This window comes from Aulostomus chinensis, chromosome 12, assembly GCF_037954235.1.
Source record: "Aulostomus chinensis isolate RoL2024-O1b breed Wild chromosome 12, RoL_Achi_v1.0, whole genome shotgun sequence".
Lineage (NCBI taxonomy): Eukaryota > Metazoa > Chordata > Actinopteri > Syngnathiformes > Aulostomidae > Aulostomus > Aulostomus chinensis.
In genome coordinates this window covers 19,496,371-19,512,166 of record NC_141331.1, presented here as the reverse complement: position 1 = coordinate 19,512,166, position 15,796 = coordinate 19,496,371, and the positions used below count along the sequence as shown (strand labels likewise).

The 15,796-nt window shown below is 41.1% G+C and overlaps 1 protein-coding gene across 7 annotated transcripts in view; it reads right to left on the bottom strand.

Annotated features, from left to right (window-relative positions):
- dgkg (diacylglycerol kinase, gamma) overlaps positions 1 to 15,796 on the bottom strand; it is a 105,401-nt gene that overhangs the window by 30,472 nt on the left and 59,133 nt on the right. For all 7 annotated transcript variants that reach the window (XM_086220746.1, XM_086220745.1, XM_086220748.1 and 4 more), the window contains 3 exons: positions 15,564 to 15,628; positions 6,127 to 6,217; positions 3,681 to 3,882 (listed from right to left, as the gene is read on the bottom strand). In XM_086220746.1, coding sequence (XP_086076872.1) covers positions 3,681 to 3,882; positions 6,127 to 6,217; positions 15,564 to 15,628 — 358 coding nt within the window. The remainder of the gene's footprint in view (positions 1 to 3,680; positions 3,883 to 6,126; positions 6,218 to 15,563; positions 15,629 to 15,796) is intronic.

The window sequence follows — 15,796 nt, the reverse complement described above, 5'->3', positions numbered from 1 at the left end:
AGAGGTTGGACCATGTGACTATAAATACCTGACTATATGGACTAAAAGGTCCTGCAGAGCCATAGCCTCAAGTGTGCAGGAGGGTGGGGTCAAAGGTCACTAAATGGTGGTGTGACTTGAGCTTAGATAGGACATGCAGTGCACTCAGAGGCTTATGGGCCTTGAACATCAACACTGCTTGATATCTAGACCTTCATGAGGTCAAATTCCATTGCCCAAAAATGAAATATGATCTAAATTTACCAGAAGAAGGTCTGACTAACAGACTGTTTTAGAAAGTGAGTACATGCAACCAATAAGAATTTCATTTGACTGAAATATACCAAATTTTGAACCTCTGACTTAATGAAAAATGTCATCAATATACACTGGTTTTAGTAACACAGACCTGATCTAAAACAGCCACACACGTACCCACTGTCTTCAATGAGGGAAGTAGTGCTTTAACTGGGATTGAGACAGTTTAGAAGGTTTTACAACTTATTCTTGGCATTCCTTCTTCCTCCTACGTCTAGGAGTCATTTTGAAAACAACCCTGATTTTGCTTCTTCATGATTAAACCCTTCAATGATGTCAATAGTAATCTATAATGAATTAAATATTCATCCACCACTCACTTGACCAGACTCTTCAGTCATCAGTTAAAGACACACTTGGGGTAATGCATCTATGCAAGAAAGGCCAATTAGAGACACTGAGTACTGTCATCAGCCTGTTTTATTGAAGTTGAAACATTAACAGCAATAGGGGAAAGTATTCTTCTCCATTTGCTCCAGTGCATTATGGCTGATGAATGTGCCTGATTTGAGTAATCCCTGTATCTTCAATGACCTCTTTCTGTGTCTTTTTCCCCCTTTGCTCTTCCTCTCTTTGTAGTTTCTGCTTCAGTATAACCTTGAAATTTCCATGGCAACAAGGTTAAGTTCAGGCAACAGAGATGTGAAGAAAAAAAAAGATAGGAAAGTGACAGATGTGGGAGGAATTGATTAAACCTTGGTGAGAACTTAGAGAGGCTGATTTTTTAACACTGAAGCTGCAAAATATATATTAATAAAAGATTTAATGATGAAACCACATAATTAAGAAAGTTATTTTCCATCCCAACTTAATTTGATTTTTTTAAGTGCCACTTAACACTGAGCAATCGTTGTAATTCCAGTGTACAGTTGTTAATTTGCAGGATGAATGTTCCTCTGTTTGGTGCCAGGGGAATTCAATGAAATATGACTAACAGCACAGGCGTATGGCTCAGAGGTAGAGTGGTCGTCAAGCAAACAAAGGGTCGCTGGTCTGATCCTCACTTCCTCCAGTGACCATGTCTAAGTATCCTTGAGCAAGATACTGAACCCCTAATTGCTCCTGATGGCCCTGCAACGGACCGGCGACCCATCAAGGGTGAACCCAGCCTCTTGCCCAATGTCCGCCGGGATAGGCTCCAGTCCCCGTGACCCTCAACTGACCCTGATGTGAAAGACTGAAATGACTAACTTTGGTATATTTTAATCAATACCATCACTCTTCCAATTAATTAACTTTATTGTCAGTCATATTAGAAGCAAGATGTTAGACTTACTGTAACAGTTCGAGAGTGGCCTATGGAGGCACAAACAAATGGACCTACACCACTTGCTGTTTTACAACGCACAAAACCCAAAGGTAATTTGTCTTTGGGCAGATCTTTTCCTGACTGGGGGGGTAACAGGGATCTGTAGCTCTGACTAGAATGCAGAGGAGGACCTGAGTGAAAGAACCATACAGGCAGGGGGAGAAAGAGGTGGAGAGAGAGAAAGAGGGAGAGAGCCAGAAAACAGAGGAAGTGCTACAATCACAAATTAGGTGAGCTGAGGTGATACGATACGTGTGTGGTGAGAAGAGAAAGATGCTGGTTCCAATAATATGATTAAACTTGAGTACTGATCGCACTGTCCAGACGTTATCTGACATTCTCTGATCTTCAGTGTGTGCCTAAGGCTCTGCACATCTTTTGTTAGTCTGTATTACAATAAGATTTTTGCATTTTCTGAATTTGCAAAATTTATTAAATGTGTTCTTGGATATTTATGGTGTGGGAATTCTTCACAATCAGTTCATCAGGTCCAACTCAGCGATAATATGCTGTCCACAGTCTGGAGGCATAAAATATATTTTCTCCAAGGTCCTAAGTCCCACAGTGTGTCTGGGTTGTAGTCATGGCGCTCCTTTCAGTCTCCCGGCTTACTTCTATTTCACCTCACCTGCTCCCATCTGGCTCTTCACTCCAGAAGAATTAATAAACACTCCTCAATCTTCTTCGCCACATTCCTTCATCAGCCCCAGTGGTCTCAGCACCCTCCCCTGAGTCCTTTCCTTACTGACAATCAACGTTACTTATTTTAAATCGTCTGGGCCTGTGTTTGCATCCATAAATTAAGCTTTAGCAAGATTTTAAATTGCATTTAATAGCACTTTTTCCACCTTTTAAATATGAAGCACAGGTGCGTTGCTGCCACACATCAGTCACAGGTCAGCTATTCTGCAGCGCCTGACTAAAGTAATTTGTATTATTCCTGACATCCTATCTGCTTCTATTCACATCTTGAAAAACACTCTGGCCTCATACGCATGTATATTTCTGAAAGGCAGCAGTGCTAACTGTAGGCATATATCAGCATATAATTGTCTTCATTCATCAGCTCAGAATTGTCTGGTCTCATCTCTGACATAATGTTAGATTTGATTCATGAGATTCCCTCTTGTGATGTGATGTTTGGCAAATGTCTAAATACCAGGTCATCCAGCACTTCCTGTTCCCATGGGCAAGAGGATGACCGAGGAGGTTAATGTGAAGAGCCGTTTCTGATAATGGACTCAGCCCTACATGAAAATCTACTGCTTAATGTTCTCACTCCCCATTGTCAAATACAGATGCTTCTTAAGCAGCCCAGTACTCCAAACTGCTGCCATCTTCTAAGCAATGGTTTTAGATGTGCCCCTCCATCCATCAGTGTTCGTGTGCTTGTCCTGGCCTGGGTCATGGTGACAGCTAATCCAGATGTACTCCACCTTCTCTTAGAGGATCCTAACCTGTCTCCAGGCCAGTTCAGATATAAAATCCCTCCAGTGTGTTCTGGGTCTACTACAGGCCTCCTAGCGGGTGGACTTACCCTTCAGTGTGAGGTGTCCAGCAGCATCCCAGTCAGATGTCTGAACAACCTCAGCTGACCCCCTTTGAGGCCCCTCTGGCTCTGGGAGCTACCACTAAAGCTAAGCCCAGTGCTTTTTGCCCAGCTAGAAACATATTTGTCACTGAGACGTTCCCCTGGTGTGGCAGTTGAGATTTGGACCTTCCCATCAGATGCTGCTTTTTTCAGTGAATTGGCAACATCAACAGATCACCTCAGACCTCCTACTGACTTCCCCTCATTTCCCTTTTTTCAAACAAGTGTGATGTCATTCGTCTTGTTCAGACTCTCTTGAGAAAAGGAACAATTTCTTGCCTGCAGAAAAAAATTGCAGATGAGAATTCCATACATAGGAATTCACAGTGTAGACACGAGCCCTGAGATAAACTGGCCACATTTTTAAACAAAAATCACCCATGGTCCTGACAGCCACATGGTTTTGACCTAGTCTTGTTGGTAAATACCTAAAATGTCTTGACTTTTCAACATTCATCGCACCCCCTCTTCTGTTCTACTCACCCTGCATGCAAAACTTGAGCTCTTTAGGATCGGTGACGGTGCTGGCTGGCATCCTGTCAGGAACCTTCTTACTCATGCGGTTGTAGTTCCTCCTCTTCTTCGTCTCGCCCCAAAGGTTGGATCCACCGTGCATGCTGGGAATGTTGAGTACAGCAATTCCTTCCAAAGATGTGTTGCTGAGGTCCAGGATGATCCCATCACACTGAGGGGAAATGAAGGGAAAGGGACAAAAGAATATTTAAAGTTATGCATCATGAAAAATACCCCTGTATGCTGTACTTACACCGCAGCTTCAGAATGACAGTAACATGTATTAATATGCAATACAACCTTATGCTAACAGATTTGCTCGTTAGGTCACCATGTGTTGCTTCCATCTGTGCAAAGACACACAGTTGGAAAATGAAATCTGGTAGAAAGTACTTCAGTCCTGTGTTCAGTGTAGATTAATGTCAAGTGCCACAAGCTTGGCTGTGTAAGAAGTGATTAATACAGCAGCTTTCTCTAGATGTCTGCAAGTAATTCCGCAGCAGCTCAAACTTACTGTCCTGGCCTTTCATAAACCTACGAAAGTAAAAAGATGTCAGTCACAACGAAATACAACCAAAATTGGCCTAAAACTGAAACTAAAGAACCCACCTCTGTTTAACTAATTATGCTTCCAAACTGCAGTCGAGTACACTAAGGTGTACTGTTGCATGTATATCCTACAGTAGAGGCAATTGTCTGGTAACTGGAAGGTTTCCTGGCTCCCCACTGGAGTGTGGGTGGCTGTTCTGCATCTTTCATGGCAGCCTCTGGCATCATTTTATCATTCACTATATCTAACCTTATTCTGGTTCAAACACACCTAAGAATGTCTTGTTGCTGTGACTCAGCATGGATGATAGAAAGGTGCTGGGTTAAAGCGCTATTTTAATGTTCAAGTCGTCACTGTAATAAGTGCCTTGAGCCTTGAGAAGTTTTTTTTCCCACTTGCATCACTTTTTACAGAAGGCAGAAAGAGCCAGCCACGTCTATTTAGCTTGAAGCTCATGGTGACTGAGGGCTAACAATAGCTACAGCAACTAAATAACAGCTAAACTGTCCTAAAATCTTTGTCTACAAATTCTGACATGTCATCCGGTATAATCTATGTCTTGTTTATCCAGCTGTAAATTCATTAATTCACAAACACTTTGTTTCGTAATAAAAATAAAAACATTGCATAGCACCACCAATTTTGAACAAAAATTTTCTGTCTGTTTCACATTGATTAGAAGTTCCTGTCTCATGCATTTTTATAATGACACTGTCCCTAGCTTACCCTTAACCTAACCATGTCAACCCTAAACCAAACCATAATCCAATTCTACCCCCCCCCCCCCACACACACACACAGTGTATCGATATGCGGAGAAAATATCATGATTTATAGTGGTATAGATACTTTGCTACACCCAAAGTTTTATCACTATCAATGGTGGAAGGTGAATATACATGAATAAAATATCAACCTGATCGTAAATGCAAGATCAAATGAGCAGCCACTTACTTACTTTATTCTATTTCTCTGCTCTGTTACGTTTTATGTCTTTATTCGCTTCCATGTCGGTTTCATTTTTTTCTAGTGAGTTTTCCTGTTTTTTTAAATGAGGTAAACCAAGTTGAAATTTGACGTGTATAAAACACATCCATTAGTAGTCCTTTCATTATTACTTTGTGATGTCAAGACAACTCAGACATGGGTTAAGGTAGGAAATGCTGATTCAAATAGCTTGGTTTTATGTTGTGTTTCAATAAATTGACGGTTATTTGCACATTACATGACGATGTTTTAGAGCTTTTTCATTTTGGATGAATCTTGAAGGCTTTTCTACCATCCGTTTGGAATGCCCTATGACTTGGCTGTTTCAGAGAAAGGGTATGTCAACAGAACACATTTTCAGCAGAACTGTACTTTTTTGCCCTGTTGGGAATGGCCTAATTTGGTTCTTTTTAAGAGATAGGGGTGGTTATAAAGAATAAGATAAGATAAGATAAACATTTATTCGTCCCTCAGTGGGGACTATGACAACAAAACATTGCTTTGTCCCAAATTAAAAGCTGACAACAATCCATTTCAACGAGAGACCCTGGAGATTAAAACAACAACAACAACAACAAAAACCCCCCCTCCCCAAAAAAACAAAACTTTGTTGTGTTTTGGGGCAAATTGATTAGGGGTATCTCAAAATGAAAGCCCTTTTTTGAGTCAAGTCTACATTTACCACATTGAAATGCTGCCATAAATAAATATTCCAACACACATAATTCTGACACTCGTAATAGGGAGATTTAGCAAAAATGTCTGTAGTTTTTCTGTACCATACTCTGAGCGGGACTTGTGATAGAGTATTATTTCATGGTGGTATTGCTATTATTTTCAGTAAATGATCTCAGTGCTTCTTCTATGACTGTGACTCACCTCAACCTCTATGCATTCGTTCAGCTTCTTGCAGGTGGCAGATATGGTCTCAGTGGTGCCAAACTCAAAGTACCAGAGCTTGTTCTTCATTCTGAGGAGAAACACAGACATTTTTGACTGACACAATAGACAAACATGCAGGTCTGGCATCGCTTACAAATGAGCTCTCTGTCATGAGCCTGATTTGTTTTGGGTGCACTGGACACATATTGAAGCTGTCGGCTGCCTCGAGTCATCTCACATTTTGAAATCTGACAGCTCAGGACAGCTAGCGGCCATGTGACCAAAGAGGTCGATGTTCCAGCAACGTACCTAAAGTTGAGTAACCAGCATGGGCAGATTGCTTGCTAGATACTGATGTTAACCCCACTATTCTGTCAGAAAGGCGCTGGGCTGTTGTCCGCTCTGTCATCAAAACAATGCACACATTTTCGCCTTAGTGCCCTCATGCCAGGAGTTGAAACATCAACATAGCTTCTGGTGGGGACATGCGGTGAAACATTGCTTGTGGAGACTGTAAGATCAGGGTAAATATTATTTTGATTCACAACATTCACAGCCACCCACAGGTCTGTCTGCACAACATTTCATTCCTGCCCTGTAGACTGTTTGTCAGAGGTGACCTGATGGATGGAGATTTGTTTTTGTCCTGTTAAAATTTGGAGCAGATTTGGGACGCAACAATAGCTAAAGGAGCAAAGATGCAGCCGGCCAGCAGAAAAACTTTGTCTTGGTCACCTGTAAAATTAAATCAGTGTATCATATGAACCAAATTTAAACAAGGGAGTAAATATTTCGACTGATTTCTGACAGTTACAGAATTGACAGCTTAAGTTATTTAGCTAACCAGAAGGCTAAAATCTCATTACCTACACAAATACTATTTACATTACTTCAACAGTAACTGGCTCAGCAAATTGTTCTGGTGACAGTGACAAAGCTATCCTACCAGTTTACCTTGTTTATACTTGATAAATTTGCTAATTAGCACTCTAAGTTTAAGCTAATGGAAATACTTGTTTGCTATCCACTAGCATTATGTATACTCCAAAAATAATCAAATCAAAATCACTCTAATGAGACAAAATTTCATTCCACCATCTAATGACTGTAAAGATATTTCAGTCCGGACAACAGAAGGGAACCAACACTGCCATCATAGCAACTAGCAGTGATGTGGTGACCACACTTTGAAATTTCAACGATATTTAGCAACTTGTAGCAGTGACTACCAATGGAATCAAAGAAAGTTGCCGGCTGGGAAGGTCGACTAGTGATCAACTGTCAGTGATACATGACAAGCAACTTGCTTTACATGGAAATGGAGCTGTAGGCCACACTGCTAGCATAGCCCACTGTTTCCTTGTACTTCCTTGTTTTGAGTAGGTTGCATGAGGCAGAACAACCTGCTTAGGCATAAATACAAAAGAAGTTTCCAGTTGTAAATGTCAAACCAAAAGAAAGGATTGTCTAATGGCAAAAATAAAGTGGTGTACATACATACATTTTGTTGGCGTTTGGAGTATGTGGTAGATGCGCTGACCAACATCTACTGAAGGTGGGAATATTATTATGGATTGCACTCCCCCACCCCATAATAAATCCATACTTTCCCTTTAATCTTGACAACGAAGTGATTTCCTTCACAATATCTGGGGAAAAAAACCCTGAAAACCAGCACAATCGGTTTCTCAACCTGCATTAAAGTTAAAATGGCACATACTGTATTTCATAGTTTGACAATATATTCATTGCATGTGGACATGCTGCTGATAGTGAAAACATAGCTATTGACAAAACAGCTCAGTTTCATGAGGGCGTATCACAGCCAATGTTATGTGCCACCGTGGCGACGGCAGGTTGCTGGTTGTTGTCATTGTTTCAATAGTTTCATTAATTTTTCTCAAATATTTCAACTCTAACTCAGGTGACAGAACAATGCCCAATATAAAAAAAAAGGTATTAAATGTATTAATTACTGTTTTTTTTTTTCCAATGTAACTGCTGGATTTGTTCATGTTTTTCTACCATCTAATTGACTCTATGTCCTCTACTCTCTCTCTCTCTCTCTCTCTTTTTGCCTTAATGCTGTACTTCACCAGAAAGCTCTGCCTCTGTCAAATCAGGGGATTATGAGCATATTTGAGATCGCAATTAGGAACCATTGCGATTCTTAACCAGGCAAGCTGCCTAACCCCATTAAGCTGCTTCAACTTGAAACAGCCTGTAAAAAATGCAATTAACTCCATTTTTTTGCCGCTGCTATGGACAGAGGGTGTAAAAGCCAAACAGGCGACCTCCATAAGCCTCCATTATTTCGATTTTCTGCACTACAATGGATGAAATGCTTCAACAAAAATGGTTCTTAATATCATTATTGTGACAAAGACTGGATATTGTTTTTTACAATGGACTCAGCTACATTTAAGTCTAAATGAATAGCCCCTGTTTGTAAGCAAACTTATCTGTCAGTTTTTACATTTCAAAGGTTTGGAATGCTGGTGGAAATCACCTGAGAGAGCATGGTGACTGAAGGTGAAACCATGTTGTTATAAAAACATGGTTCAGAAACTTCAGCAGAGCTTGAGGGCTCTAAAACTTTGTAGCAAGCCAGCCCTCACCCTTTGTGGCCCTCCTACCTGGATAGACTTCCCTACAGATAAACATCTCCTTTAATCCCCAGTATGAGCAGTGACCTCATGACCCACTAAGTCTTCTTTTTTCTTTTTTTTTTTAACTGTTTGGCCCTCTTTTTTAAAATTTTTTTGCCATCTCAAGTCATGTGACCAAGGCTACCACGCTCTCCAAACCAACAAACATTTCACTGCCTGCATTTAACTGCCTGCCACATTTTGGAGGCTCACACTCATCTCTTTCTCTCTCTCTCCTTCTCAAAAAATACTCCTTTTGTGTGTGTGTGTGTGTGTGTGTGTGTGTATGTGTGTGTGTGTGTGTGGGGGGGGGGTGATACTGGCTGGCATTACCAGGTAAAATCATCAGAGTTAGTTTTTCTTCTGTCTTTTAGAGGTTTTGGCTTTCGTTTGTGACCTCGAGTTCTCGCAATTGGAACCCAAAACCAGGAGTAGAAAAGCTGCCCTGTTGGGCTCAATCCACTCAGGAACCATAATAAAGGTCATGTTGGATAGTAGAACACATAGGGCAATGGTTCCTAAACTTCCTGCACCCCCTTCAGGAACGTTTAACCTCCTGCTGTGTCCCCCTACTACATCAACAGATGATCAACTCTCAGAAGGTGGACTAGCACCACCAGTGGCTAGGCTAGCAGCGCTAAGGTTGATGCTAGTTCTGTCATTACAGAAAGCTGATGTCTTCAGCTGTTACACTGAGTCCTCTGACAGTTTGCGGGCTAAAGTGGCATATTTTTTTCTGACCCAGAAGGAACTACACACATACTTGTTAGGCATCCCTAGAACCGTGTACTTCCACTAGTACAGAAGAGGCCAAGATATTCCAAATTGTACCCCAATTGTATGTCTCCCATAGATCCCAGTAAATGCCAACAACGTTAGTTTAATCAGCAAAGTTTATGCCCTTACAAACTTTATCAGAAATAAATAATAGCATCAGTAGTAGTAGTTGTAATAATAGTAGTAGTAGTAGTAGTAGTTATAGTATCTTTAAAATACAGTTTAAGACAGTACTGCTTCAAAAATCATGAAGGAACATCAGGTCAACAAGCTATAAAGTATGTTGCATGTGATAGAAAGATTCAGCCATTTCACTTCCTCACATTGAGATTCTGGATCAGTTTTAGAGGATTTTTTTCTGCCCAACTGCATAAGCCTTGTGAATATGCCACAGCTCTGATTTGCATATCTGACTGACTTTTGAATCCTCTCCATAGCAACATGGGAAGTCATTTCATTCAATGTTCAAGATAACAGATTCAACAACACCATGAAATGATTTTTTAAAATTTTTTTAACTATTGTTTTATTTTTGGAACAAAATAGAAGGTAGAAAGGGTGGGGATTGTAATTCTTTCATGAGTGTACAGGAACTGATGCTTTAAATCGCTAACAACAGAGCTGGGAAGAAATTCACCAAGACAGTGAGCATGGATGATGAACGGACCAAGAGCGCCACCTGAGAAGAAAATCCTCCTGACTTCATTTGTAGAACAGAGGTCAAGAAGGTGTTACCAACTGATCTCTGCTAATACGATCAGGTGATACGTTTCACTGACCTTTTTCTTCAGGCTCAACAAGGCAGCTTAGAAAAAGAGCTAATGGAGACTCAATCTACAAAACACTCGACAAGAAAGAACAGACGGAGCTGATTGATGTGATCACTATTTACAAAATTAACATCCTAAAATGCTCAATAGAGAATTCTTTAATCGTGTGAGATCATTTCCTTGTATTTCAATTCAATCGAATGTCTAAACCACAGAAATGCCCCCTGGTTGGTCATGAGAAGGCATGCACTTCTCCACTTTTCAGACCTGGACATTCTTTTTGTAGTCTGTAATTACGGATATGTTTACAGATCCGTATGTTTCTGTTGAAGTCAGTGAATTTTGTTCTAATGTCCCACATATACAGTCATTGGATAACTGGAAGTTTTTACCCTTGAATTTCTATTGGCTGAGATGCGCATTTACATTGAGATGTATATTTCTCATCGTGGAGTGAGGCTAAACAAACTGCACATTCAGATCTTTATCTTTTCTAACAGCATTCAGTTCACACTGGTGTCATGTCCAAAGTGATTGTGAAATGTTAATAGGTCTGATCAAGGGTACTTCCCACATTGATATTGGGAGTGGTACTATTGCCCTGAGTATGCTAGGGTACTCAAAAGAACTTTGTTAGTACTTGAGTTTTGCTAAATTAACAAAAATTTCATCGGTTTTGCAAAGGGAAGCAGGTGATATGTAGCTCATACTGTAGCTTTTACATGCATTTTGTCTTTGACCAGGTGTGTCATCATGACATGCTCTTTGACCCAGATGCACTTGCAGGCCCCAAAGTTTGGCACCAATTTATTTAGCATGAGACAGTACTTGGGCGGCACAGTGGTGCAGTGGTCAGCACTGTGGCCTCACAGCAAGAAGGTTCCAGGTTCGAGTCCCGGCTTGGGCATGGGATCTTTCTGTGTGAGTCTCCATGTTCTCCCTGTTCCTGTGTGGGTTCTCTCTGGTACTCCAGCTTCCTCCCACAGTCCAAAGACATCAAGAGAGGACGAGGCTGATTGATACTCTAAATTGACCGTAGGTGTGACTGTGAGTGTGAATGGTTGTCTGTCTCTATGTGTTGGCCTGTGATGGACTGGCAACCTGTCTAGGGTGAACCCCGCCTCTCACCTGAAAGCCGCTGGGATAGGCTCCAGCCCCCCCCCCCCACCCCCCCACCCCACAAGAAAATGGATGGACGAGACAGTACTGTAACATAATTAAACCCATAGCCTTAAATGTACAGAAAATGCTAAGTTTAGAACTGCTACTTAGATGTGAGGTCCATGTTAACACGATGTCTGAAATATCTTTAAAATCCCTTAGTAATCTCTGGGAATAGTAATCTGAGGGAAAAAGACCGTGTAATTTCTATTAAGAAATTTGTGACTGGAAATTTGAAATCAAGGGCACGCTCATCTGAGATGCAACTCAATGACCATATTTTTTATATCACCAACTTTCCCTTGAACAGCTGTCCCCTGAGGCAGTGGAGAGTGGCACGCCATCAGTTTACAAGCCTGTGGCCATGAATTATGAACCTGACAAGCTTACACACACAGATTTGTAAAGCAAGAGGGAAGATTTATACGTGGCCCTTTTTTCTCAACTGTTAGAGATATTACAAGTGTATCACAAACTTGATTGATGTTTTAGTTAGCTTGGGTAACGTCCAGGTATTGTTTTTAATTTCTTCTCTTCTTTTCTACTGTAGGAGGCTGGGAACAGCAAGCGCATTGGTGCCTCCTGCCGGTTAAAAACAACAGAAATAATGTAGGTGTTTATTTGCCTATGGAGCCGGATCAATTGAGAAGTATGTGGAGATGCATTCTAATGCCAGGTGTGAACTCACGTACTTGATCAATGGATCAGCCAAGATGCATATAAGTTTTACCGAGCCTGAACAGGCCTTTTATATGACTGGAGAGTGAGAAATCATTAGCACCTGGACTTTGGGCTCCCGCAGGTCTCACTACTGTGAAGATTAGTTGTGGAGCTTGACATGATGAAGTGTCACGAATCACACAACCCCTCTGTCCCAGCAAGCCCAGGACAGCAGAATGACACTGGGGGGGCATGTGCAAGTAGACAAACGGGGGTTGGTGTGTGAGAGAGACACCCATGGATACAGAACTGTGGGATTGCGAGTGTCAGTGAGGACAATAAAGCACTGAGCTAATGTTGTTATGGGCCTCCGTCACCAGGCCAAAGGTGATCTATCATCTTGTCACCCTTAGAGAAAAAAAACTGCTCGTTGCTCACAATGAAACCTTTCAATTAAAAGTGCTGTTAAAAGGATGGATAGTGCCAAGCCATCAGTCAGGCTACAATAGAACAGTTGCAGTTGTCCATCAGCTGTCTGTTGCTGTGTGGAAGCGCTGAAAAAGAAAATTCATAGAACAATAACCCCCAGTGTTGGCTTACTGTAAATAGTGACGATGAGAGAGTTGGAATTATTTTGAGTGTCAGTTCATGTTTTGTGAATGTTCTTGCTCGGAGCTACAGTTTGACAGGAGCCATAAGAGGCTCACAGTTGTCAGTAGAATGGAACGAGTTTGTTCACTACAGCAGTGGCGAAGCTTCATGTGTCTCCACATAAATGCCTTACATCTTTGTACTCTGGCCCGTGTTTAATGCATGAGAGAGAGGGCCCCCAGAGTACAAAGGTATCTTTCTTTTATCTTTTATCACCGTCTCTTCCTCTTGCCTGTGATGCTGGAAATAAATATAGGACTAGAAATGGAACCTCACTGCATTAATTATTGAAATTCAGAGTAAACAACTCTCTCTTGCGCTTCCAGTGCTCATTTAGTTCAAGTGACGAGGAGGAAAGCAGGAACATACATGTCGTTATCATACAAACAACATAAAACACTTGTTAAACATACAACAAACCAAAGCAACTTGCTTCTCATGTGAGTCAATACCCCTCACAACAAGGTTTTATATGTTGCTACACTATCAAGAGGGCAAAACCGGGCGCATTTAGCCCCTGGATAGCAATTCATTTTCTTCTTTTTTTTTTAGCTATTTTTACTGCTTAGAGGACTTGTGATTTCAAACTTTTAGAATCTCACCCTCGGGGACTTGTGGTCATTTGCATTCTTAAGTATAGCACACACACACAAACACCCTGTACAACATACACAGAGGGGCTTTTAAAAGACTGTAGGATCCAGAGACAGCTAGCACTGAAACTGCAGATAGCATCTCTTAGCATCACCCTTTCATTTCCAAAGATGTATAAGAGAACCTATGGTGGCGTGCAGGATTAATTGAGCATGACCCTATATATAGTTTAGCAGCACTAGCGGCAACTTATTCAGACTCAGGAAAAAAAAAGAAGAAAACTTGAATGATTTTTCCAAGGCAGCAACTGTAGGTTGTAAGTATTACATGTGTATGTGTATGCATATGTATTGTAGTACAATATTTCGGAGAGCCGCTAGTAAGAGAAAATTGAATGCGACAGGGATGACATATTTTCAGGCAAATCCAGAAGTTTGCACCGCCACGGTTTCCTCAGCCAAAAATCAATGAGAGTTTTGTGTTGGATTTTGGATTATTGCAACTCTAAAACTTTTTATGGGGGCATTCAGAGTAGCAGTTCTGATGTAATGTTTATATGTGTGTGTGTGTGTGTGTGTGTGTGTGTGTGTGTGTGTGTGTTGTTTTAAGTGGAAACAGTCATAGAACCACCACAATGTCAGTTGTCAGTGTTTTCATATTCTAAGCCGTGTGTTGGATTGTGAATCAAAACAAAAGTACACTTCTAACTAGTTTTGAGATTAGATGTGCGTGGAGCAATTTTATGTCTGAATTTGTGAATCTTGCTGGTGTGACAAGGTTGAAGTCAACTCTCTGAGTGTGTGCGACTAAGGGCATCGTCACTGCGATACTTCTCTTCCTCTGACTCTGGCTTGTCACTCTGCTGACCTCTCCCTCCCTCCACAGCCAGACTGAGGCAGCTTCCAGTGTTATATAACAATTCATTAGACAGCTATGCGCTTGTCCCCACGGGCCGCCGTTTGAAGATACCTTCTCTGCAATTAGAATGATGCGAGTGTCCATTTACGTCACAACTGTCTCTAACTGCAGCTCTCTTCCTTCTAGAAAATCAGCACCTCAGTTGACTTTTTAGTTGAAAATGTGTTTACCTGCAACGGCAAACAGCAGATAACCAATAATTGGCTTTCCTATTGTGGCTGGCCAACAAATGGCATAAGTAATTAGCACAAACAACAGTGGGTGGCTCGTTTCACTTATTGAAAACATGGATGCAGCCCAGTTAGCCTGCACACACTCCCACGTCATAGCTCTGCTCAGGGTTAACGCAAGTGAGGCACTGCCAATATATTGATCCCAGTGGGCCAGCGGGTTGTGTCCAGTTATTGATTTGTGCTCAGTGTGATACTGAGCGTCCACATAAAAGTACACGCATGCCAACTGGTTATGAGATTACGGGTTAGCTAATGGTGTTAAGATACTGGCACAGTGAAGGGCTTCTTCTGGGCTTAAAGGGACAGTTCACCTCCACCTCCTCTTGTCTCTAGAGCTGTGTATCCATCTAGACCAAAATAAATGACATTTGGCCTGCCATTATCATGGACATATCATTATGAATAACTAAATAAGTAAACTAATAATCACAGTGAAAATAATAATATAAAATAAATGTCAAAATATATGGTAATTACTGTGAATGCTCTTTAAATTTGAAGCTCCCAATTAATTCATTATTTTGTTCAAAACATGATCCGGTGACCGAGAGGCACTTTGGTGCGAGTGAAGAAAAGAAAGGAAAGGGAGAGGAAGACACGGTGTTGCCAGACAAAGGGCGTTTTAACAACACAACATGTGTTTGCTAAAAATTGCATTAAAAGCCTTTTTCACTTAACGGAACACCATCTGCATGAAGCTGTGGGTGGATTATTTTGCATAACCAGCAATGATTTCTGTGAAGACACACACCTGTTGTTCAAACGTGAGGGGATTTTTGCTTGTGTGCTTTGAGTACCTCAAGACAAATTCCATCTGGTTCTATTGTATTTGAGAGAAGCCAGACATCTCTACCACTGGTTCTTCAAACTCTAGATGAAAAAGCAGCACTCGAGACAGGAGTGAAAATAAGATTGTTTTGATTTAGAGGTGAACTGTCCCTAAACATAAAATGAAAAGAAATGCTCAGTGTCACTGTTCAGTTATTTCTCGTAGCCATTTAGTAAGAATTCTGTTCTCTGACCTGCTGTTGAACTTCTCAGGATGCTTTTCTCGCATCAGGTGAAAGCGATGGGCAATAGAGGCATCCTGTAAGAGACAAAATATAAGAGACAACATTACCTAAAAGCTATTGGACTGAGATTGATGGGAAACCTGATAATATTTAGATTTTGCATGAGGGAGACTTGCACAATGATGTAAATACCACTCAATGTGACTACAAGGTGGCGCTATAGAATATACAGTTACTTCTTA